Below are 25,868 nucleotides of genomic sequence, written 5' to 3'. Positions count from 1 at the left end.
TTTGTGACGAATTTTCGTTCACTTACTTCGTCTCTTATTGCCTTAAACCAGTTAGTTAAACCAGTTATTACTAGTCTTAAACCTTTTCCGTCTTACTTTAAAACTCGATCTGGATAAGTAGCAGCTCTAAGAAAATAGCAGACAATATGATAAAAAAACACGAATAAAATAGTATAATATCAATTCGAATTAAAATCTTACATTGAGAAATTTTTAAGGAATAAATGCTTCTATAATAATCAACAGTCAGCATATGAGTGACATTTTCCATTTAATTTTTTGACTTGTTCAGAAATTATTATAAATTCAATTCACACAGATTTCAATAAAAAAAACAATAAAATATAACTATATATCCGCTGATGGATCCCATTCTAAATCCAATGTTTCAGATTTAGGTGTTACTTTGGCGTAAGAAAATTGTTTCTTGGCGCGAATGTAGAGCCCAACAGGAGTTCTGGAGCAAACTGATACTGATACTGCTACGAGAATGATACCGATTGCTGAAATGCATGAAATGATCAGAACAAAGTTTGCCAATTCCCAATTGAATTCGCATTTTAAGTCTGCAGCAGGAATTGTTCCAAGAGGGCGTCCTCGGAGATGAGGAGGGTTATCGCACCTGGAAATAAATTTTTAGTTAATTTGTGAAAGAAACGAAATACACTGATCCACTGTCTCAAAATGTTATTGAAGAATTTCTCTTTCGTTATGGTAAAAATTTTCGTATTTATCTCTCACTTCAACTTTAAAAACTCACATTTAACACTAGGTTTACGGGACGCGTTAGTTTCAAGCATTTCGAATTTTATAAGGAAAATTACAAAACCCGTTGGCATTTTTATTTTGTTATGACTTTTATCCATTGATCGAGGTAAATATATATTAAAGTCTATTTTCTTCAAAAGCGTTGAAATATTGAAATTCTCTTTGTGGTATACCTATCTCTACGGATATGCGTCACTTTGACGCGATCGTAATTTCGACAAAATTTTGAGTAAACGTGCAACACTACTTCGATCCAATATCCGATATCGTTACCATAAATGAAACAAGCGATAAACAACTGTTGCCGATAAGCAATAATAGAAAGAACAAACGCAGAATGTCAATTGATGTCAGAGTGTCTCGATTTTGAAGGTTTCTGTTGCTTAGTTCGAGTATTGAAAAATAAAATACTAGAATATTTCATAAATATATATCTCATATTTTCATTTTTTTTCTTATAGTATATTATTACATTGCTTTCTAAGTGCAGAGATGCAAGCTGCTCCGGACACGCCAGAATAATTTCAAAAGCGGTAAATAACTACTACATATATTGTAAATACAAAGTGGTGAATTACGAATTATTTAGAAATAGTGGTGGATAAAAATCTATTAAATTGAATTTATTAAACCGAGAATCACAATTGATAAACTACCACTTTAAAATATATATTTGCTGTCCGGAGCAAGTTGGCATCTCTGTAATTGCTGTTATATGTATTCGTTCATGTGTCAAATTGACGCAGAGATAGGTATATACGAAACGTCCGTAAACCTAGTTTTAAATTCAGAGTTACTATGCATCATAAAACCAAGAGTCTGTTCCAGAATTTAAAGTTTTCATATTCTCTGTTGTAAAAAGTGAAATATTTTTTTAAAGAAAAAATTTCTAAATTGTTGATGAATCTCTCCAAGAAATATCAATTCTAAAATATTTCTTATTACACGCATCAAGTTTTCCTTAGTTGTTTTTTTAAGATTCCACTTCGAAGAAGCAATTTGAAATTACAATTTTGCTCAGTAGTTTTCTCAACTAATATGAATAAAATTTGTTTGCCATTTATTGATGTTTAGTGATAGGATATTTCCAGCATGCATACAAATTTACGAAAAAAATTTTGACAAATATATTTATTGATGTCAAGCATAATAAACTAGACAAAACTATTAAATCTCATGTAAAATTTTCATCAAATTTGTGTTTACTGTTTTATAAATTATTTTTTTCTGTTGCCTGATTCCATGAGATAAAAAAACTCTGAAAAGGTCTGTGTATTGAAACGCCTTAATTCTTGCATAAAATTAAATTTCTTTTGTTTTGTCTGACATAACCACAAGGTTTGTTTAAAAAAAAAATTTGTCACTTTCTTTGCCATCACTGGTGTTCTGCTAACTAGAATATTTTTTAAACGTAAGTTTTCGTGATTATTTGCTAATAATCAAATCATTTTTGAGGATTTGTCTTTTAACCCTTTAACTACTAACGGGACTCATTTGTCCCAACAAATGTTTAAAAATTACTAATGGGGTGAAAAGCACTTAGAAACTCATTGTAATATGTCCCAGTCGTAGAGTCGAACCAAGTATACGTGTTTCATGTGTCAAATATCCCCTAGATGGTGCTCAAGAGTTTCTTGCATGAAATAGCATAGTGATCTTGCGCTGGGACAGATATATCCCACTAGTATTCTTCATTGGGAAAGATATATCCCACTCGTATTCTTTATTGGAATTGTTATGTCCATTCATATTTTATTCATATTTTCTCAAATGAACATGGAAAAAAGAGCAAATATGAGTTGTCCAATGTGTAACGTCGGGTTATGCAAAGATTGCTTCACCCTGTATCATATCATGTAAAAAAAAGTCCATATAATTTTTCCGGAATGATAGATGTTCTTGTAGCAAGTCGATCATTACAGGTGGGACACATGTATCCCACCATTAAGTACGGCCGGGACATATATGTCCCAGCCTCTAAATTGATAACCGCTTGTCAGAAAAATGCCAAATACTAAATTTGCCTATTTGTGACCTAGTTTGTCCTTTTGAATAATAAACGGGACAAAAAAAAATATTTTTTTAAAATTCGTAGTCAAAGAGTTAGAGCTGTACGCGTACAAATATGTATACTTTTCGCAGATGACGCTAGGATTACAATTTGTCGTAAGACTCCCGGTTCCTATTTCCAATTGATTTTTTCACCTAAACTTGAAAAAGCTCACCATCCAATATTATTATACTTGTAGTTTTTTTCATCTTCCAAAATAACGCTTTGTTTCAATTCACTGAAACAAGCAACAAATGAATTCTGAGAACTCCGCACGCTAGCTATGATGCTACCCATAAAATAACAAAACGCCGCTATTTTATGCAAATGTAGAAAAATAAGGGATAACACTCAAGACACGACCTGCTACACGATCTGCTATAATTTATAAATTACAGAAGACTCTTATAAATGGTAAAATTAATTTTCTTAAATTTGTTTTATGCTCACGACCTGTTAGAATTTATAAATTACAGAAGACTCTTTTGAATAGTAAAATTAATTTTCTTAAATTTGTTTTATGCTCACGACCTGTTATAATTTATAAATTACAGAAGACTCTTACGAATGGTAAAATTAATTTTCTTAAATTTGTTTTATGCTCACGACCTGTTAGAATTTATAAATTACAGAAGAGTCTTACGAATGGTAAAATTAATTTTCTTAAATTTGTTTTATGCTCACGACCTGTTAGAATTTATAAATTACAGAAGACTCTTATGAATAGTAAAATTAATTTTCTTAAATTTGTTTTATGCTCACGACCTGTTATAATTTATAAATTACAGAAGACTCTTACGAATGGTAAAATTAATTTTCTTAAATTTGTTTTATGCTCACGACCTGTTAGAATTTATAAATTACAGAAGAGTCTTACGAATGGTAAAATTAATTTTCTTAAATTTGTTTTATGCTCACGACCTGTTAGAATTTATAAATTACTGAAGACTCTTATGAATGGTAAAATTAGTTTTCTTAAATTTGTTTTATGCTCACGACATGTTAGAATTTATAAATTACTGAAGACTCTTATTACAGAAGACTCTTATGAATGGCAAAATTAATTTTCTTAAATTTGTTTTATGCTGACGACCTGTTAGAATTTATAAATTACTGATAACTCTTATGAATGGTAAAATTAATTTTCTTAAATTTGTTTAATGCTCACGACCTGTTAGAATTTATAAATTACAGAAGAGTTTTACGAATGGTAAAATTAATTTTCTTAAATTTGTTTTATGCTCACGACCTGTTAGAATTTATAAATTACTGAAGACTCTTATGAATGGTAAAATTAGTTTTCTTAAATTTGTTTTATGCTCACGACATGTTAGAATTTATAAATTACTGAAGACTCTTATTACAGAAGACTCTTATGAATGGCAAAATTAATTTTCTTAAATTTGTTTTATGCTGACGACCTGTTAGAATTTATAAATTACTGATAACTCTTATGAATGGTAATATTAATTTTCTTAAATTTGTTTTATGCTCACGATCTGTTAGAATTTATAAATTACAGATAACTCTTATGAATGGTAAAATTACGCATAAATTTAAGTTCGAATCACAATAATAAAACCTTTTAGAATATTTAGCCTGTTCACACATCGTCTCGTAAGCATAACATAAGCGGAGGGATACACCAGAAGTTTTCTAATGTCTACATTCAATAAATCATATCATAAGGTCAATAAATATCAGGCAAATAGTCGTAACTTCAAATGGCGTCTAATTATTTATATTCAAAATAATTGCTCAAAACATTTTCCTGCTGTTTTTTATTTCAAACAAAAAAGAAATAAAGGAACAAATTTTTTCCCTACAATTTTTGGATTAAAAAAAAGCAATACAAAATAGGTTTTTTATTTCAAATAATTTATGAAAGAAAGAGTTAAAACTAATGTTCGAAAAGTTAAATTTAATATAGACTTACACTATATTCATTTTCGTCTCCTGTGATAACACTGTCATCCATACGATATTGCAATCACACTTCCATGGATTATCAGCCAAGTCAACATAACTGAGAGCAGACCATTGTTCTTTTTCTAATGGAGATTTCAACGTTCTGAAAATTTAAATAATGATAATATTTGAACATTTAGTAATTTTGACAGTAAAACTTTCATTCCCAGTTTGCTTTAGAGAAGAAACTAGGAAGTGGAATAATACTACTCGGGGAAAAAATGAAATAAAGCCTTAATAAAAGCTTTTTTTAAAAAAAAAAAAAAAATAATTCAGAAAAAGAGGTTAACACGTTAAATGTCATGGTAAATAACTACTAACTAAATTTGCAAATATAGACAGGTTTTGCTAATTTTTAAAAGGTTTAGCATACATATTAAGAAAATTGGTGAATTATATATGCCTACGAATTGTTTAAAAATAGTGGTGGATAAAAATCTACTAAATTGAATTTATTAAATCAAAGAATCACAATAATTAAGTAAATTTTGAATAAATTTTCTGCAATTCCATAAAAGAGTGTAAATTTTATAGTTCTATATAATGTTATACGCTGTTAGTCAGCTGTTTTTCGCGGCCTATGTGAAAGGTCAGTGTCAGCAAGCGGTGGAGCCTAAATATAATTTCAGTGTCAGCCACCAGTGGTTGACGCAGCCTAAATGGAAAGTTCAGTGTCAGCCACCGATGGCTGACGCGGTGCTCAACGTGTTAAGAGAATAAAAATAAATGTTATTTAAAAATTCGGGTCATTCTAAAATTTAAGAGAATCACATTTAAATGTTCTTAATGGTTCAATTGTTTCATTTCAATTATCTACTATATATTTGCAACTATAATCACTTCACCGTAAATTTCTACTAAGTTTTTATTAACTCGGCTCGGGTGGAAATTAAAATTTCGACTACTTTCTGACTAGTGCTCAAATCTCAAGTGAAGTTCAGTGCCTGATTGCATGTTTTCACAGAGTGTAAATTTTAAAATGTTTTAATAAAAATTAAACAAAAATCGATAATTTTATTTCTGTATAACCACCACTAAAAATTGTTTTCAAAGAAAGTACATATGCATGAAAATTCCAGCTTCTAAACCACTTAACGACAAAGTAATATATTAAAATAAGAAATATTTTCTAGCGTTAACCTAAATTTTCTATCAATACTTAATTTTTTCTAGGGCCGCTGGAACCCTGTTCCATAGTTTTCTGACAGCTTACACATAAGCGAAGTTTGTCACAACAATTATCGTCACAGAGAATTTATCGTTAATCAAAATTCTTATCACCTTCTGACTAACCAGGGGTGAAAGCGAGACGGAAAAGAGGAAAGGCTGGTAGTAAAACCATTTCAGTTATAGCTAGTTTTGGGGAGGAGTTTACTTATTCCTTTTTTAAATGTTTCAACAATATCTACTTTATCTTGGAAAAGAAGCAGTTTTATATATATGCCAGAATTATAAAAGAAATCTTGATAGTTACAGATATTTCATTTTTTTCGAAAAAAATGCTGGAATGAAATGTTTCACGTACCAGGTATTTCTCTTTTCCGTCTTGCTGTATAAGGGCTTTCACCCATGTGACTAACTAAAGCCCATACAACCATTAATATATAATCAGAATATGTCACTTAAACTAAAGAAGCTACTATATACAGCAATGATCCGCTCAATACTTACCTATGCCTCACCTGCCTGGACAACGATACCTCAACCTCTACTGAAGAAATTAAACCAATGCCAAAACAAGATCCTTAGAAAAATAACCTGTGCAAGATGGTTCATCCGGAATACCAATATACATGCAGACCTCAAAATACCAACTCTATCACAGCATATATACAAGCTAAACGCAGATTTTTTCGATAAAGCCATAGAATGTAAAACAGCAAATTTTAATGAAATCTTTAAATTTGAAAATTATATCAAAGATAAAAACTACAGACCAATAGCTGCACATTTCACCTCCGACGCTTCATATCATAACTATCAAAACAAATAATTTCATCAACCTTTCTGAAAATAACGTTTACTCATGCTGATACAATTCTGAACAACTCCAAAATCAAACAAACACAGTTTAGAGCAAGCTGCTCAATTTATTTTTGATTCCTTTTTAGTTATTCAAGCAAAGAGCTTGAAACATTCATAAAAGCAACTCCATTGCCTGCTTACCTCATTGCTCAACCAAAACTGTTCAAAAATTCCAGATGAATGGGATAGGGGCCGCTTCGCGACCCAGGTGCCCAATAAAATCTAAACACTAGGACTAGGACTAACTAAAGCTGTCAAATCTCCAGTGGAGCTATCTGCCTGCTGACAATAAAAGTTTAAATCGTCTCTTAACAATAAATAGAATTTATCAATTCAAAGCAAAAATAAAGAAATTTTTTTTTAGAAATTACATTATTGAAGTAGATTAAAAAGGATTAAATAATTATTATATTTCTATCAAACCTAAATTAAAAAACGTAAGGCATTCGTTACTACCCATAATTAGCTAAATTCTATCGAAAGCGATGTGCCTTAAATTTTTAATCTGACAAAAATAAAATAATTTTCTCCTTTTTTGTTTATTAAAAGTTCATTCGCTTTTACCTCACCTTAATGCGTTTTGCCTCAAATACAACTGTTCACGAGGTGGTGTTCTGTAGTTAGATACTGTTGAATTCTTGCTGCCAAATGCTTCTTGATCAATGAACATTAATTTAGGATTGAAACTACAATAAAATGCCTTAAGATTTTGAAGTCCTGCCAGGGCGTCCTTCTCAATTCTTTCCAATTTTGGAAGATTATTGAGGTATAATATTGATATTTTAGAAAGTCTCCTAAAATCTCCTTGCACTATAAGAAAAAGACAACATATACTTTAATTCCAGAATAATGATAAATAATACAAAATAATGACAAATAATGCAGAATAATGATTAATAATGCAGAATAATAATTAATAATGTATAATGAAATAATTATTTTTATAACTAAATAAAACAAATTAAGTTAAGCTGAGGCGCTGATGCTAGCTGATTTTTATTTTTATCGCATTGCAACGAAACATTTGCGACGCGCTGGTGTCAGAGTAATACCACTCATTTTTGATAGTAATATAATTGTTACGGTAAAAACGTGAAGTCTGGTATAGCCTTGGTTATACCGGAAAAAATTAAGCTTTTACCAAAATGACTGGGTATAAGCCCGAAGCATGCTTTAATATGATTCCATTTCGGCCTTTTTCTAACCCGTTGAGGTAAAACCTAGGAGTTATATCAAACCACTTTGGTAAGCCCTTTAAGACCTGATGAAATTTAATGAAAAGTACTTTTATTTATAACTAGCATAAAACATTAAAGTTAGAAAGTTATTTTGTTATGAACAATAATCTGCGAAGTTAAAAAAATAATCCATGCGCAGTCGAATAGATTATTAAATAATTTTCATTTTTACTTTTGAAATGAAGCAGTTAGGATATTTTTAATTTTAACATGGTAGCTAGTAGAGAAGAAAATGTTAATTCAGTTTAAACTTGGTTTAAAATGAATTTATTACCAACATACACATATTGGCTTTATATCTTATCTCCACAATCGTGTGGTCTTAATGTCTATATTTTAGTGGTAAAACCTAGAATTTACAGGACTTCGGACTTTAACAGTAGCATAATCACTAAAATAGTAATAATTTTCATTTTATAAACATTCACCCTCTTTAAATTTCGAAAATTTCAGGGATCAAGAAAATTGCCTCAATACAAACAAGAATAAAATCTCCGCAATTTTTATGGTTATTCTCCGATCAAATTTCGAAATTTTGGTCTAAAGTTTTAGAAAATAGCAACTGAGAACTGTGATGATTCAGGTGATAGAGCGTTTGCCTTCGAATGAGGTGAACCGGGTTTGAATCCCAGCGATGATGTTTTTTTACCTGACCTTCAAGTTTGTAGCTGCTGAACAGAATCCCCTTCCTTACACTGTAAACAAATGACAAATTCATGTTCATTAAAGCAAATGCATGAACACCACAAGTGAAATACCGAAAAAGGTGAAGTCATTTCCACTAAGATCCAGACTCTCTAGCATTTCGGCTTCAGACAAAGCTTCTTCGGGAACTGTTTCAAAAGCATTGTTGGACAGCGAAAGCCACTGAAGATGAGGAGTTGGCTTGAATATTTCACTTGGTAATCTAACTAATCCTGTATCTTGGAGATCCAATTTCTGCAAATTGGGTAAGTATCTGTATGGTAGAAAAATAACATTTATCGTTTATTAATTGATATCAATTTAACTGGAACATAACTGTATGTTATACCCAAAGGAGGAAAAGCTGGCAGTAAAGCTACTTTATATCTAGCTGATTATAGAGAGGAATGAAATGTCTCTGATTGCCAAAACTGATTAATAATTACAACATACATACAGTGTGTTTTTTATAAGATAGCAAAACTGATTAATAATTACAACATACATACAGTGTGTTTTTTATAAGATAGCAAAACTGATTAATAACTACAACATACATACAGTGTGTTTTTTATGAGATAGCAGTGGGAATAGGTTGAAATTAAATATAGTAAAAGATTTGAAAGTGCAGTTCTAACTTTATTTTTTGACCCGTTTAAGACTACTGTATTGAAAATGCAACAATTTGTTTAGACGTAAGGAACACTGTATGAAAAAAGCTCTAGGACATTTATGAGCAGATCAATCCGATATTTTATACTGTAAGTTACCGTTTTAGTTTTAAAAATACCGCAATCGTCTAATTTCAGATCAAAATATAAACATTAAAATATTTAATGAAATATGGTGATAAAATAAGGTATTTTTTTCTGAAATGCAATTATAGTCAGGGTTATTTTTAAAAAATGAGATAGAAATTAAAGCTTTTACCATAATTTTTTTTCTGAATACTAACAATCCTACTGGAGTAAGACATTTCAACCTACTGATACCAACCAATTGGAAATGATGAAACTCTCAGCAGAATGGCACGAAGTGCCATTGAACGATTCATCGCTTCTAACGACTTCCTTATTTTGCAGGTCAAAAAATAAAAAATAACTTTTATAAAAAAAATTGGAGATTATCATTAAAGTACTTGCATATCTGACCTAATTGGATCTTTTGACATAAATAGGAATATATTTCTTTTGGCATAGATAGGAATAATGGTCATCCTCACATTTTGTACACCTTGGTTTATCCGTAACATTTATTTCAAAAGTATCCGTATGCTTGCTATTGCACTGGATTATTGCTATTGCCCTTCTAAATTTCTCTTCCCAAATTAGGTAATCGGTATAAAAATGCAAATCCGAAATCGACTGTTGTTCGATCATATCAACGAATAGCAAAAGAAAAAGTTAGAGAAGCCAGGCTTGTAAGTAAAACGAAAAAGAACAGACAGTGCAACCATATCATTTACAGATGGTTTTCTTAAGGAGTAAACATGTTTTTAACTAAAAACTATTCCATTATTTAATTTTTCGAGCAAGAGGCAGTTCTATGTATTTAATATAACTGTTGAAAATTTTTTTATGTCATGGATATTTTATTTTTTCGAAAACAGGCTAGTGTAAAATGTCTTTTTTACAGATTTTTGATATTTTTCGTTTTGACGTATGCAGACTTTCAGTCCTGCTAGTGGCTTAACTAGTGTTTCTTTTAAACTGGATGATATCCATGGTCTATAACCCATCTTTAGCTTAATTAACAAAAATTTCTGGATAAAATTCAGTAGGAATGCTCCAGATTAGAACCTTAAAATGTTTCTCTGAAGTAACAGTTCTTGAACAGGATTTATTTCAGAGGTCTTCACTGCATTGACTGCAGGAGTCAGATTTTCTTCCACATTGGAATTCAGAGCACTCGTGATGATAGATACAGCTGGTGATTTTAGGCTTTTTCTTTCTTTTCATTTTTAGGGGAGTCAGTTATCCAAAACATAATCCGGCACATCTGCGAGCTGGGAGGATACGTTTGAGACTGAAATCATAGGAACCAAAGCCTCCTTTGAAATTGGTGATGTCAGCCAGTTGCGGCAGCAGAAGAAGTTACTGTTAAACTGTTCTGTAAAGTATCAATCAGCACATGACTATCGATAGGCACCGAAGAAGACTTAGACAGTAAATTCCGTTCACTGAGATCACTCGGTGGCGATATGGTCAGAGTGCCTCCTTTCTGAATCACGATGTCAGGAAGCTGTAAACAACCAAAAAAAAGAGAGAAAATTTGAAAACATTTCCCCAATTATCCTCGTAAATGAAGCTATATGAGAAATTTTCAGAGTCTTTATGATCAGGGTACAAAATCTTAGTCTTAAGTACTGAATTAGAAACAGATGGACACCCCGATGAGCAGAACAAAGTCCTAAACGTTGAGTCCATGTTGAATTTAGTTCAGGGACTGACGAAGAACAGACAGAACTGTAGAAGTACGGCTGCGAGAAAAAATTGTCTCGTTTCGTACAATGCGTTTAGAATACATAAATTAGCCTAAGCGTGGAGAAATTTCTATTCAGACGATTTCTTCAAAAAGGGCGGAAGAAATGATCAGCAGACGAAATTTACATGCGTGGAATCAGAAAAGAAAAAGCAGGCGATAATATGTGAAACAGTTGCAATGCAAGTCCCTCCTGCTCCAGCCAGATCAAATTCTTCTTTATCTTTCTCAATGCCCGACCACAAAAAGTGGTCTACATGTGAAAAAGTGGTCGTACTTATACGTCTACACCAATGGGTGTTTCTTTCCGTCACTTTAGCTATAAGAGATTCTGTCCATAGATTTCAGATCAGCTAGATTCTGATAAGCTAGTCGCATAATATAACATTGTTATATAACATTTTTCTGATAAAGATATTTAGTTACCGTTTCACATTCATTTAAAGCTAAAATAATTATATTTGTTCTTATAATAAATTTTAAAAAAATTTGTTCAGTCAGCGCAAAAGATTGATATAATATTTAACGAGCATTGAAAGTTACCAGAAATTAATGGGGTTATCAATTACCACATAATTAACCATTATAAATTATAAATTGACCACAGGAAAATTTTCCAAAAATGAAAACAAAAATTTATTGCCTTTTTCGATAGTTTGATAGTTGGGGATTTATTTTTAATTTAGGAGTACAGGAAGTTACGGACAAGTTATAAGATTTGAAAAAGAAGTTATAAACATTGTGTAATACTTGTATATGCGCAAATTCTTTAAATTTTCTATTTGTAACATGATAAAACAAATATTAAAATATGCATAATTCGATTTAAAAAAAATTATTAAGATAAGTTTATCATAATTGCCTAAAATTCATTAAAAAATTACATTACAGGCTTCTATTGTGCTGTTGCCCCTTAAATAAGAAATTAAAAAACAAGTTAGTACTTATACTCAACAAGAGGAAGTAGCTCAGGTAACCAATCAAAATTATTAGACTTAAATTTTATCCTGATATGGAATCGGGAGTTTAATAGAGGAATTAATTCAGTGTTCGTATAATAAAAAATTTGGGACCTTGTAATTGAAGTCAGATGTAACAATCTGTATATTACTCAAATAATCACAAACAAAAATAATTGTGAAGTAATTGTGGGAGTTGATGAGCGAAAAGAGCTGGGCGTAGCTCCCTAGATAACAAAAACTAAGTTGTTATCTTTTAATTGTTGTTGTTGACGTATGCCATAAGGCAGATGAGGTGAGATTGTTCTTGTTTTCCAGTGGCGCCATCTATGGCCAAGAATTCGACTTCTGCCACATCCATACGCCACACCCGTTTATAGGATGGGCCAATTCATACATCCATTCATTCATCACAGATCGTAATTTTGACCTGAATCAGAGAACGATCAATCTCCAATTCAGTACCCCCAGAGGTATTGATTTGTTATGGGAACATGGAGGACTTTGAGACTCGACAGATTTAACGTGCATCAGTCATCATTTACTGCACGGGGAGTCTTCGGCCAGCAGGGATCGAACCCACGACCACTTGAACATGGGCCCAGTGCCCTACCAACCAGGCTATCCCGGTCCTATCTGCTAATTAAAATATAATTATAACACTTACTGAAGCATATTTTCTGGAAGTTCAAATACAGGATTGTATTGCATCCTCAGTTCTTGCAGAAGAGGTGTTGACTGGAAGGCAAAGGCTTTAATTTTCTGAATGCTGTTATAACCAATTTCTAAAATTCTCAAATTTTTCAATCCCTCCAAAAGACCAGGAGTAATCTCAGACAGATGATTATGAGATAACCTCAAAAGAGCCAATGACATGAAAGGTTGCAGTGTGAAGTTTTCAATCTTCATTATTTCATTCTCTGATAAGTCGAGCTCTTCTATGTGATCCACTTTCGAAAATGTGCTCATGGATAATGTTGCGATGTGATTGTTTTGGAAATTTAAGCTTGTAAGCTTGGAAGAATCGAACTGTAAGGACGTAGGAAGCTGCTTGATATATCTCTGACTGCAGTCCAGTAAAGAAAAACTCTGCCCTGGATAAAATAAACACACCAAATAAGTACAATATGTAGAATTTAATTCTAAAACTGGACTGATCTTTCTTTTTTCAAATTAAAATTAAATAGTATAATTAACTTTCTATTTACTACGTTTTGCTTAAAACAGCTCTTTCCTATTATTTATTTATTTATTCATTTTTTATTTTTTTATATTTTTTTTATTATTACCCTCTTTAAAAAATGAAACACGTTGGATTGACCAGTATTTTTTAATTTGGAGCAGTATTTTTTAATATGGCAGCAGCCGTCAAAGAAATCAAATATGCTCATGTATCCTTGATCACCCCTGAGACCCTTTAGCTTTTTCTTTGAGTTGCGAAAAAATTTGCCTGAGTAAGAAAGATTAAAAGATTTAAACAAATCAAAGGACCTTTTATAAATTTTATTTCGATTTATAGTTTTTCTATTTTACTTCATTTCCTTTGACCTCCATTTCATTTTCATTTCAATTTTTTTTACACATTTTCATTTCATTTTCAGTTAAAAAGGTTTGTTATTTTAAGTAAACAGAAAGAAAAATGAGAAAGATAAGATAAGGAAAGAAAGAACGCATAATAAAAATATAGTAAATGTGGGAAACGTAGAAGTATAATGATGAAATGTAGAACTGTGTAGCCGTATTGCAATACTACCAGCTGCAATACTGCCTTGACAACATTCACGGAGCGAACACTTAAAAGCTAATAGATTCTTGGATTTTCAGTAACAACTGCAACGCTAATTTAAGTCATTATTTTTCTTTGAATTCGACAGGCGTTTCGTAAGCGATACTTATTAGATATTCGATAGAAAAAATATAGATCAGGAAAACCGATCAGGAAAACCAAAAAATCCTAATTCATCCGTTTGTGAAGACAATACTTCGGTAGTTTCATACTATCCTTTAAAATATAACTCCAGGGAAAATGCCCCTTTGTGCTGACTTACACAGGGCAGAAAGCCTATATAAATCGAGATGGAAAAGAGTAATAACTGTAACAAATAAATTTCATTTTTTAGCTTTTTTTCGGAATAATAAAAATCTATAACCAGCAATTGTTATTAAGGGATACAACTTTTGTATTGAATTGCTTCTTCGCTGAGAAAAATTACTTACAATGAATTGTTTATTGCTGAGAATAGACTAACTCCTCCCAAATGCTATCTAATATTGAAATAGTTTTCCTAAAAGTATTTTCTCTTTTCCGTCTCGTTTTCAGGCCTTGACTTACCCATTGCTTTTTGAAATTAAGGAAGGCAGATAAGGCAGGCCAAAAGATGGACCCATCGTAATCAATTCATGCATTCGTTCTTATTCTATTAGTTTAATTCTTTTCCTTCTTTTTTATCAGTCAACTAAGTAATATATATGCAGAAAATTAAATTCTTTTAAACATTATATTCATTCAAAGCTGAAGAAGACCAAACTGATACTTAAAAAAAAATCCTTTTTATCAAATAAATAAATAAATAAAGTTTATCGAAAAAATATAAACATAGGGAAAAAGCGATGATTTTTTATCACATCACGTAATACAAAATGTATATTTTAAAATAAACTAAGAGTAATGTTCTTGAATAATGGCAAAAAATAAAAATATTTTACTGAGCAACATTAATGTAAATTAAATATTTTAATTACAGAAATTGTATGACATCTAAAATCATTTAAAATAAAACAAGCGCATTGTAGCTCAAAATTAGCTTCACCATTCAGTTGGGACTAAGTTAAATTTTAACATTTATAGTTAGTGAATTATAAGATATTTTATGAATGTTAAATTTTAAAACAGTTTTTTAAGTGCTTTTTTAAATTAGAAATAAAGCTCGAAAACAGTAATGAGTCTAAAACTAACATTCGAATTTCGCGTTTTGATATAATATTGTATAAAAAAATGTCTCTCTCTGTATATATATATATATATATATATATATATATATATATATATATATATATATATATATATATATATATATATATATATATATATATATATATATATATATATATATATATATATATATATATATATATATATATATACATAAATCTTAGGTCAGCGGTGAAATCGGCACAAGTAAAGCACGTCAAAAATGGTTAATATATGCACGATATGAAAGTCGCGAGTCTTATATCGTATTAAAAAGATCGGGATTTTAAAAATCGCGTGAAATCCGAAAATGACCTCCGAAAACTCACTTGGACAAACTATAAAATGGTCTCAAATAAAGAACTTCAAAAGTGATAAACACCGAATAAGGCGATTGAAAAACTATATTGATTTAGATTTAGTACGTCGAAAAATTCACACGTTCACGCCGGGAAAAGTAAAAATGCTGGTACGGGAAAAGAGAACATACTGGTAGAAGAACTATTTCAATATTAGATAATATTCGGGTGGAGTTAATCTATTCTCAACAATAACAATTCACTGTAAGGAAATTTATTACAGCGAGGAAGCAATTCAATATAAAAATTGCATCCGTTGAAAACAATTGGTAGTTATGGATTTTTATTATTCCCGGAAAAAAACTGAAAAAGGAAATTTATTGTTACCAGTTTTTACTCCAGTGCGCTGCCAAGATAAGACAATCTAGCGTGACCCACCGGTGGGTCACCCCGGCGTGAACGTGTTAAATGCGCAATTCAATATTTCAGATTTTAAAAGTAATTCTACCATATATTTATCGTACTCCCTCGAAACTAGCATCCTTACCCATCACCTCCTACATCAAAAAGCTTCCACACGGTCTCTTATAAGTGAACCCAGTTGTGCGCATGAACCCAAAACCTTTTATAAAAGTAATTGAGAGAAATTTATCATATATGTTTGAGAATTGAATCTGTAGTGGTTGACAAGTGAATAAGGCAAACCAATAATATTCATAAATAAAACAAATTTTTAGTCATACATTTGTTACCACTTTCTTATTTTAACTAGATTTTGTATTAAAGGACTCTTTCGGAAAGTGGATATCCTTTTAGAGCCCCTAGCGGGGCTGACGCTAAGATAACCAACACATATGAGTATGAGTAAGTGGATATCCTTCAAGTAAACGGCTTGATTTCTTTATGGCTACCACAAATCATTAAAGCATGCTAGATGGCGCCACTAAGGCTTTGTAAAATTTTTGTCGAATCTTCATGATTTTGAATCCCGATTTTCTGTATATATGCTATCATCAATTTTTAATGCTCAATTCCAAATTTCTACTGCAATTAATGTAAATAACACAGATTAAGCTCGTATTTCATGTATATCCATCTAATCATGGCTGTATTCATTTTTCAATGGCAATTAATGTAAATCTCCGATCTAGTTTGTACATACTTCTAATCATGGTTACTTTATTATAATGTTACCACATTGTTACATAATTCAAAATGTTTTATTCACTGTATATAATTTTCATGGTGAATGGGGTAGGGGCCGCTGCGCGGCCTAGGCACCCAGTTTTGTTTAAAGAAAGAAAGAAAGTGGATACCCTTCACACTTTAAAATCGGACTACCTATAAAAAATCGTGTGGAGGCTCACCTCCCCGCGCCGTGGAGGTTGCTGGGGTCTTATTTACGTCACTGACCACACCAGAGAAAACTAAAGCCACAGTATTATATGGGTTGTCATGTATCGAAAATTTAAAAATATCTATAATACCTTTTCCTGGGCATTTGCAGCCGAGATCACATAATGGATGCTTGTCAATAGATGGAACTCCGATGAACTGAATAGCAGTTGGTGGTTGAAATGCTGAAACAACACAGCTAAAAAGTAATGAATAGATGAAGCCAAAAGCGGTCGTCTGAAATGAAAATTAGTATTAGAGGTTAATTGGTTGTTCTGTTAGACATAATCATAGTTCAAAACTTGTTAGGTCGTTGGGATCAATTTTGCAACTTGGTAGAAAAAATAATAATTAAACTAGAGAAAATTGATTCACTTTACCAATACAATAATGCTTAACTTACATACCTGCCAACTTTTACGCATTTGGCTTAAAATTTTATTTTTATATTTAAAGTGGTAGTAAATGTATATTTTCTTTACTTTTATAAACTTAATTTTTAAATGATTTTGATCACCACTATTCTTAAAAAAATTAAGTATAGATATTAATATGCGTTACTACCATGGTCATCAGCTTAAGCCTTTTGAAAAACAACGTATTTTTTTGCTTGAAATTGAAATTTTAATTCCATTTCAATACCACTGGGAAAAATCGTAATGGAAGGAATTAAAAGTTGGCAGGTATGAACTTATTTGCGTTTAGCGCCGTTTTGAAAACACAGCTCTCTTTTTCTAAAACGAAAGCAGTGGTAGTGAAAGTGTTTCATAATTACGTTTATTTCGCAGAAACAAAGTAGTTTTATCTACCACAAAAAAAACCATATTAATTGATATCAATATTTGATACTAACGGAAAAGTTTAAAGCATTTTGAAAGCTAAAGTAATAAGGAAAGAAAAAGTGAAAAGAAAATATCAACTTAAAATAAACAAATGTGTAATAATACCACTTTTTTTATGCAAGTGATTTTTATATTTAGACCAGATATTTATTAGTTACTACCATTTCTTTTTAGTGATTTATTAGTTACTAAAATAACTAATAAATTTTTTTGTATCTGTATGTACCATACCTGCCAACTTTTACTCCCTTCCATTTTCCCCAGTGGTATTAAAACGAAGTTGAAACTTCAATTTTAAGCAAACAAATACGTTGTATTTGAGAAAACTTAAGTTGACAACCATGATAGTAACGCAAATTAATATATGTGCTTAATTTTTGCAGGAATAGTGGTGATCAATATCTTTTAAAAATTAATATTATAAAGGAAAAAAATAGTATATAATTACTACCACTTTAAATATGAAAATAAAATCTTCGGGAAAATCCGGAAGAGTTGGCAGGTATGATGTACGTTTAAGATATTGATTTGTCTTGGTAGATAAAACAATCAGTTTTGAAACTTTAAAAATTAAGATTTATATACTATACAAGAACAGTTTCTCGTATTTATACTTCACACGTTGAGCGCCGCGTCAGCCATCGGTGGCTGACACATTACATTTTGGCTGCGTCTGCCACCGCTTGCTGATACTGACCTTTCACATAGGCCGCGAAAAACAGCTGGCTGACAGCGTATAACATGATATAGAACTATAAAATTTACACTCTTTCATGGAATTGCAGAAAATTTATTCAAAATTTGCTTAATTATTGTGATTCTTGGTTTAATAAATTTAATTTAGTAGATTTTAATTCACCAATATTTTTAAACAATTCGCAGGCATAATTCACCACTTTATCAGATATGACATGCTAAACCTTATATAAATTAGCAAAATCTGTCTATATTTGCAAACTTAGTTTGTAGTTATTTACCGTATAGCCAGACGAGCAAGCCATGTAAAATTAGAGTGGCATTCAACGTGTTAATATTTTTATGCATTGGTCTAATTAGTTTTCACGATGGTACAATTTTCCTTCGAATATTGAGTTCGAAATAAAAATTGCCTATCTACGCTTTTAACACAAAAGGATTGGATTCAGAGATGCCAACTGCTCCAGACTCGCCGAAATAATTTAATAAAACGGTTAAATAACTGCAAAGTAAATTTTGCAAATATTCGACTATTTTTGCTTGCTTTTTAAACGGTATTGCCTACTTAAATAGTCCTAGTCCTAGCGTTTTGATTTTATTGGGCACCTGGGCCGCGAAGCGGCCCCTATCCCATTCATCTGGAATTTTAGAACAGTTTTGGTTGAGCAATGAGGTAAGCAGGCAATGGAGTTGCTTTTATGAATGTTTCAAGCTCTTTGCTTGAATATCTAAAAAGGAATCAAAAATAAATTGAGCAGCTTGCTCTAAACTGTGTTTGTTTGATTTTGGAGTTGTTCAGAATTAAATCAGCATGAGTAAACGTTATTTTCAGCCTACTTAAATATTAAAAAGAGCGAATTATATAGGCCTAAGTATTATTTAGTAATAGTGGGGGATAAAAATCTACTAAATTAAATTTATTAAACCAAGAATCACAATTGATAAACTACCACTTCAAAATTGTATCTATTTGCTGTCCGGAGCAAGTTGGCATCTCTGGGATGTGTTAGATTTAAAGTAAAAGCAAAAATAAGTCTATCAAATTAGCTATGCCCAAACTTAAGCTACCGCTTTTTATTTTCTACTATCCTGATTCTGATTCCGTACTACTACATTTATGTAGTAGAACGGAATATGTATGTATGTATGTACAAAAGGTTGAAAGTGATCATGCAGATTAAAAAACGCGCATGCCAAGAAGTATACACTTGATTTAATACAATCCCCTTGAGGCATAATTTTTATTCAGATTTTAACCTCAAATGTTTAAAATGCAGCTTCTTTCATTTTTTTACGAAAATAAATATATTTCCAAATTTATCTTTTGAAAAATGTAACTATCTGATAAACGTAATATTGACAATAATTGATTAAGAAAATGGTATATTCTACAGTAAATTTACATCACTAATTTATTTTGCGGTCTTTTAAAAATAAACGGTTCAGTAATTTGTTTCCTACGGTTTCTATGAATCCTCTATAACTATTTTATCTTATTCATGAAAATATTAGTTAAAGATAACATCAACTAAGTACTTGTAGTTAAAACTAATAAAATAAAAAGTACTTGTAGTTAAAGCATTTTACTTCTTCGCTTTATGCAGAAGAAATAAACTGTCTTTATCTATCACTATTTATTAATAGCAGTTAAAAAATCGCAGCAAAACATGAATGCTAAGATCTAGAAAAAAAATTTATAATAAAAAATAGTCTATTTTTGCTTAATAAAAGAAAGAACTGAAGCATTCTTACTAACAGCACGCAATCAATTATCAAATAATAAATCTTCATCATTTGGCTAATACATACAAGCATACCCTCAGAGATGCCAACTGCTCCGGACAAGCCAAAATCATTAAAAAAGCGGTAAAGAACTACAAAGTAAATTTTGCAAATATTTGACTATTTTTGCTTGCTTTTTAAATGGTACAACATAACATTACTGCAAAACAGTGGTGAATTATATAAACTTACGAATTATTTAGAAATAGTGGTGGATAAAAATTTACTAAATTGAATTTATTGAACCAAGAATCACAATTTATAAACTACCACTTTAAAATATATATTTGCTGTCCGGAGCAAGTTGGCATCTCTGTACCCTCCAACTGCTACGGAATTTCCGTAGTTTCAGAAATCTGCTTTTCAGACGGTAGCAAAATTAATGTCTTAATATTTAAAAAAAAAATTAATTTTAGCGTAACTTGTCCACTATTACTTATAAAAGTGCAGGCCATATGGCTAGATTCTTAACTGATAAAAGTCTTATGAGAGATCCATTTGCTTTAAAAATTTCTACTTTGGTTCGCTACCACTAGAAAGAATTATTTTCAAAATCCTCATAAGTTGGAGGGTATGCATACAAGTGACGTATCTCGATTCTGATTGGTTGTTGAAACGTAGCATGTGCTTACGTTAACAGCTGTTCTTTCCATTCTAGTTCGAGTAAGCCAAGCCTCTCAAGTATCAATTTTTTTAGGTGATACTAACGCGAAGATTCTTACAGGCATGAAGCCATGCAGAACATAAACAAACTAATTATTCTTCAAAGTTGCCAGGTACACAAAACAAATATATATCACGGTTACAATAAAATACATAAACAAATAATGAATCTAAGTTAAGTAAAAGATGTAGACGAGAGAGAATTACATTTGAACAAATTCGATGTGCTATACGGCACTGTATTTATTTAACTTCACGTTAATTAAGATTCTAACATATGTGGAGAAACTTTGCTCAACTTAAACACTTATTTTGCTTAGAAACGATAAGCTGGAGCTGACGTCATTAGGTCACGTGTGTAGGTATATCTTATATTCTTCTTCTTGAAGTTTTTTTTTCCAATGCCCACCTGGAGAATGATATTTCGTCATACAGACATCTGAAGGACAGATTTGTTGGCCACTCTTTCGGGGGCACCATATTAGGTGGGCCAACGTTGTGCCCACTGTAAGAACAGATAGTACAGAGAATGAAAGAGCATCCATGCCTTGCCCGGGATTCGAATCCAAAACCTTTCTGATGTAAGATCAGTTTCCTGACCCCTACACAGGCTGATCGGCCACCTTGAAGTGCAAGCACCCAATTGATTAAGGAATGATGAATTTTTGTCATTCGGATATGCATGTGTTGAAATAAGGCTTTAACATTTGAGGGAAAAATTTTCATACTCATATATTTCCTTTGCAAAAAAATGGTGCTGCCGGATTGCGAATAAATATTTATTAGTGGTATTATCATTTATTTTTTTAAGAAATTTTACCACCTCTTCATATCAAGAATTCAAAGCGTCATAAGAAATGCAAATTCATTACACTTATCTCGCGGTGACACTTTTAAAGAATGGGCGTAATCATAAGTATAAAGAATGGCCGAAAGGGAGAAGTATGCATAGTGGTCTTAAAAATTATAAAAAATTTATTTCTGTCTTTAGAAATTATCTACACAGTTCTTATTAGGAGTCAGAGCCATGGAAAACTTTTTTCAATAAGATGAAACCTGGTAATTCAATACCATTTTTACAGTTATTTCGGTGAAACAAAGATATTCCTATTCGTCATAATAAAGATAACGATATTTAAATTTTTTTGCACATTTAATTAAATTATCCATTTACTACATTTTAAAAACTAAAATGATTTCGAAATAGAAATTATCAATGTTTTTTAAGCTTTAAAACTAGGCCACTTTTTCATACAGTTATATTTTACATCACATTAACGTGTTACACAAACGTCAAAACGTTATGATTCATTTAAAATTTCAAATGGGAATTTTTTTAATATCATCTAATTGACATGGATGCATAATATCCATGACACGTGTATTTTACCTTACAGGTACCAGAGGCAAATTTTGTTTATTTAAAATTTAAAAAATGTGTGCTAAGCATGGCTAAATTTCATCAAAATATGATAAGTACCACAGCACTTTATAAACAACCTCATGCAACAAAAATAACATGTTTAAAAAAAGCGATGGGCAAAAAAATAATTATGACAATATTTTAAAAACTGTTGTTTTTTTTTTTAATGAATGAACGAATTTTTTTTTTCAGTAATTTAAAGTAAGTGTAAATGAGAAGGATTTTTTACAGAATAGTTTTCTATCAATTCTCATCAACATAAGCAACTACTTGCTTAAATTTAAAATTTAAATTTATACTCGAAAACGCTTACTACTCTCAATACGTCAAAAAAAACAAAAAGCTGATGCAAAAGTTATTAAATCCAAGTTAACATTTAACAACTATTAACTTCAGTTTTACGATTTTCGTGCCTTCTCACCTTCTGGAGGTACTTCACTATTGTATTGGACTGCAAGACGCCTTATGTCTGAGAAGACAATGGCGGGCGTAATTTAAAAAGAAAAAGAAATTTCAATTTTATGCAGTATCAGACTCTCTTAGATTTTATAAATTTCCCAAGAAAGCCAACTAATCTTTATTTTGAACATATGTAGAATTTTTTTTATTAAAATTTTGAAATTTATTTTAAATTTGAACGTACATAAGCTAATTTTGATGCGTATTTTTCAATAATGTTTTTTTCATTAAAAAAAAAAAAGTTGTTTTTGTACCCACTTGAATTATGACATGGGGCTAGTGTAATGACATAAGGTAATACAAAGTACGTCGACACATCCATACTAGCACTCTGCAAACAATTTTTCTCTTAGTAAACGTTTTAGAAGGTTTTAAATAGCATAACTGTTGACTCATTTTTATAGATCATACTTCATGCTTATAAATATGCTGTTCGTTTCTACCCATATTTTCAACGACCTAAATGATAGCGTTTAAGTTAGTTTTTTTAAATTTTTTGTACTATTATAATTTCAAAAGTATTCTTAAAAAGATATCGCAATCATCCTTTATTGTGATTTCAAAACTCTGATGGCATTAAAAAAAAAATTTATAGAACCCATTTTTTATTTTGGGTGATAAGAATTTTGCATGGTAAAATAAGGCATTATTTTTAAAATCTTCAAGCATGATGTTTAAAATTGTGTCAACAGTTCGCCGTGAAAAATCTTGCAAAACATTTGCTGCGAAAAGAAAGATTGTTTACATAGAGTTAATATATAAGTGTTTGCATTTTTTTTTATAACCCTTGTAGCTTTAAAACATCGAATAAGTTAATGAGAGATGTGTCCCCATGACATGGGGACTGGTTCTTCCGTTCCCATGTCATTCTGGTGGCGGCGAATTTTAAGACCTACTATTTTATTTTTTATAAAATAAAGTTGATTTACAATGATTTGACCTCCACGATAGATAACAATTAAACAACATACTTAAAACAAATAAGACCTGATAATTGTACGGATTTGTTTTTTTAAGTGATGACAAAAGCAAATCTTAATTGTTATTTATCACATTAAACATCGCAGGGATCTATAACTTTCGCAGATGTAACTTATGTAAAATATTGTGTCAGAATTTCTACAGTTCGAAGAAAAATTTAATGAAGGTAACGAAGATACAATTAAACTTTGATCACTTAATAAATTTGCAAATAGTCTAAAATGGCAATTAAAAAGCAACTTAACACAGTCACTGCCTGCAGAGCAGGCCGTTTAACTATATCTATCATTAAAGAGTGGTAATCTATAAAGATATAAATCAAAGTTAAATTTTCTTATCATAGCAATCATGATAGTTCTTGAATTTTACAATAAAATTATTTCAATAAACAATAAGTTTATTTCAATAAACATTAAGTCTTTGTTTTGAGAAAACTATGTTTTCTACAAAAATAGTTGGATAACAATATGCATCTTGCTACCACTTGATCTGTTTTTATTTACACAAATTGTAGGGAAGAATTTCGTCTTCCTGTATTGCATGATCGGCACCGAAAGCGGTAAGAATTACGAATTTACAATTCCACTATAAATGCCTTTGTTTTATTATTAGCTACTTAATAATCAAGTGTTTCGTTTGACAACGACTCATGAAAGTTTTTTACTCGATTTTACCAAATCACATAAAACTCATAAAAAAATTCAAAGTGAAATATAATAAACTGAAATATTCCATTTGTCTAAAAAGTTCCTTGTCTACCCTGCACGTTTTCCTCCTACACCCCAGTTATAGAAAAAAGACAGTTCCCCACTTATAACTTTAACTCTACGCGTCTGATAAAAAAATAATCAATTAATTCTGATTACGAGCATACAAAAACAAACATAAGCAACTTACGTGAGCCATAGTGGAACTGACTGATGAAAGAAAGGTGAAAAATAATCAATTTCATCATTTGCTGAGTTTGCTTTCCATGTTTAAAGTCAAAAATTGATAAGCACTCGGCTCTCACTTAGCTAATAATATAATTAATATGCAACCGTTTTATTTCTTAAAAAATATTCATTTCAGTCTTCTTTTTTTAATTCAAAATATCCACAATGTTTGTGCTCTGAATATGTAATCATAGGCATAATTTTAAATACGTGTCATTATAGAAATTTGAGAAATCATCTTGGTATTATAAATGACAAACAACCAATAATTTTTAAAGCTGACTATAGCGGAATAAAAAAGCGGTAGGTTACAAATACTCCATTTTATTATCTAAACGTGCCTCAATAAAATTAATCAGAGCCGCGATTGCTCAGGGGATAGAGCCGGGGATTTGAACCCGGTTCGCCTCATTGGAAGGCGAACCGGGTTCAAATCCCAGTCGATACGAATTCCGCATCCGGCTTGCATCGACCACAGTGCTGACGTGAAATATCCTCAGTGGTAGACGGATCATGGGTTAGAGTCCCTTTGACGTCAGGCTAACCGTGAGAGGTTCTCGTGGTCTTCCTCTCCATGTAACGCAAATGTGGGTTAGCTCCATCAAAACGTCTTCCACGAAGGCAAATACTATTTCTCCCAATACTCGATCCAGGAGTTCCCTTGTCTTCTGGATTGGGTTCAAAATTACAAGGCTACGGAGTTGAACATTAGTAGTCGTAAACCCATAAAATTGGGTCGGCTGTTCAACGACGCGGTTATGAAATAATATAATATAAAATTAATCAATTATTTATTATAAGTTGATTACAATTGATTGGGTCGGCTGTTCAACGACGGTTATAAAATAATATAATATAAAATTAATCAATTATTTATTATAAGTTGATCGCAATTATTCAAAAACAAATATAAGCAACTTACATGAGCCATTATGAATCGGACTGACGAAATAATCCAAAGGAAAGGAAGTAAATAATCTATTTCATCATTTTCTGAGATAAATAATTATTTTCTAATTGATAAATACTATATCACTTAACAAATAGTAAAACTAATGTACTTCAATTATAATATAGTTTCAATTAAAAATTGTCTTTTATGGTATTCTAAACACAAAAGTTGTGCTCGTTTTTTTGAATGCGCAGACAAATATATTTACTGTTCATAGATAAATCTCAAGTATAAAGAATTACGGCGCAAGGTAGGTGAAAAATTCTTTTCGGACACACAAAATAGATAAGGTATCTC

At 31.0% G+C, this 25,868-nt stretch overlaps 1 protein-coding gene across 1 annotated transcript; it reads right to left on the bottom strand.

The window, feature by feature from the left end:
- Positions 1-254: 254 nt before the first annotated feature.
- On the bottom strand, positions 255-25,868 carry LOC107445044 (uncharacterized). Its single transcript, XM_043049933.3, has 7 exons — positions 25,542-25,868; positions 16,931-17,075; positions 12,841-13,267; positions 8,808-9,007; positions 7,381-7,621; positions 4,755-4,889; positions 255-622 (listed from the first exon to the last, which is right to left on the bottom strand). The coding sequence occupies exons 1-7, from the start codon at positions 25,548-25,550 to the stop codon at positions 349-351; spliced, it is 1,431 nt and encodes a 476-aa protein (XP_042905867.2). The 5' UTR covers positions 25,551-25,868; the 3' UTR covers positions 255-348.

The sequence above is a fragment of the Parasteatoda tepidariorum genome, chromosome 5 (assembly GCF_982258835.1).
Source record: "Parasteatoda tepidariorum strain Cologne lab strain chromosome 5, Ptep-v5.0, whole genome shotgun sequence".
Taxonomy (NCBI): domain Eukaryota; kingdom Metazoa; phylum Arthropoda; class Arachnida; order Araneae; family Theridiidae; genus Parasteatoda; species Parasteatoda tepidariorum.
This window is presented reverse-complemented; position numbering and strand designations above follow the sequence as displayed.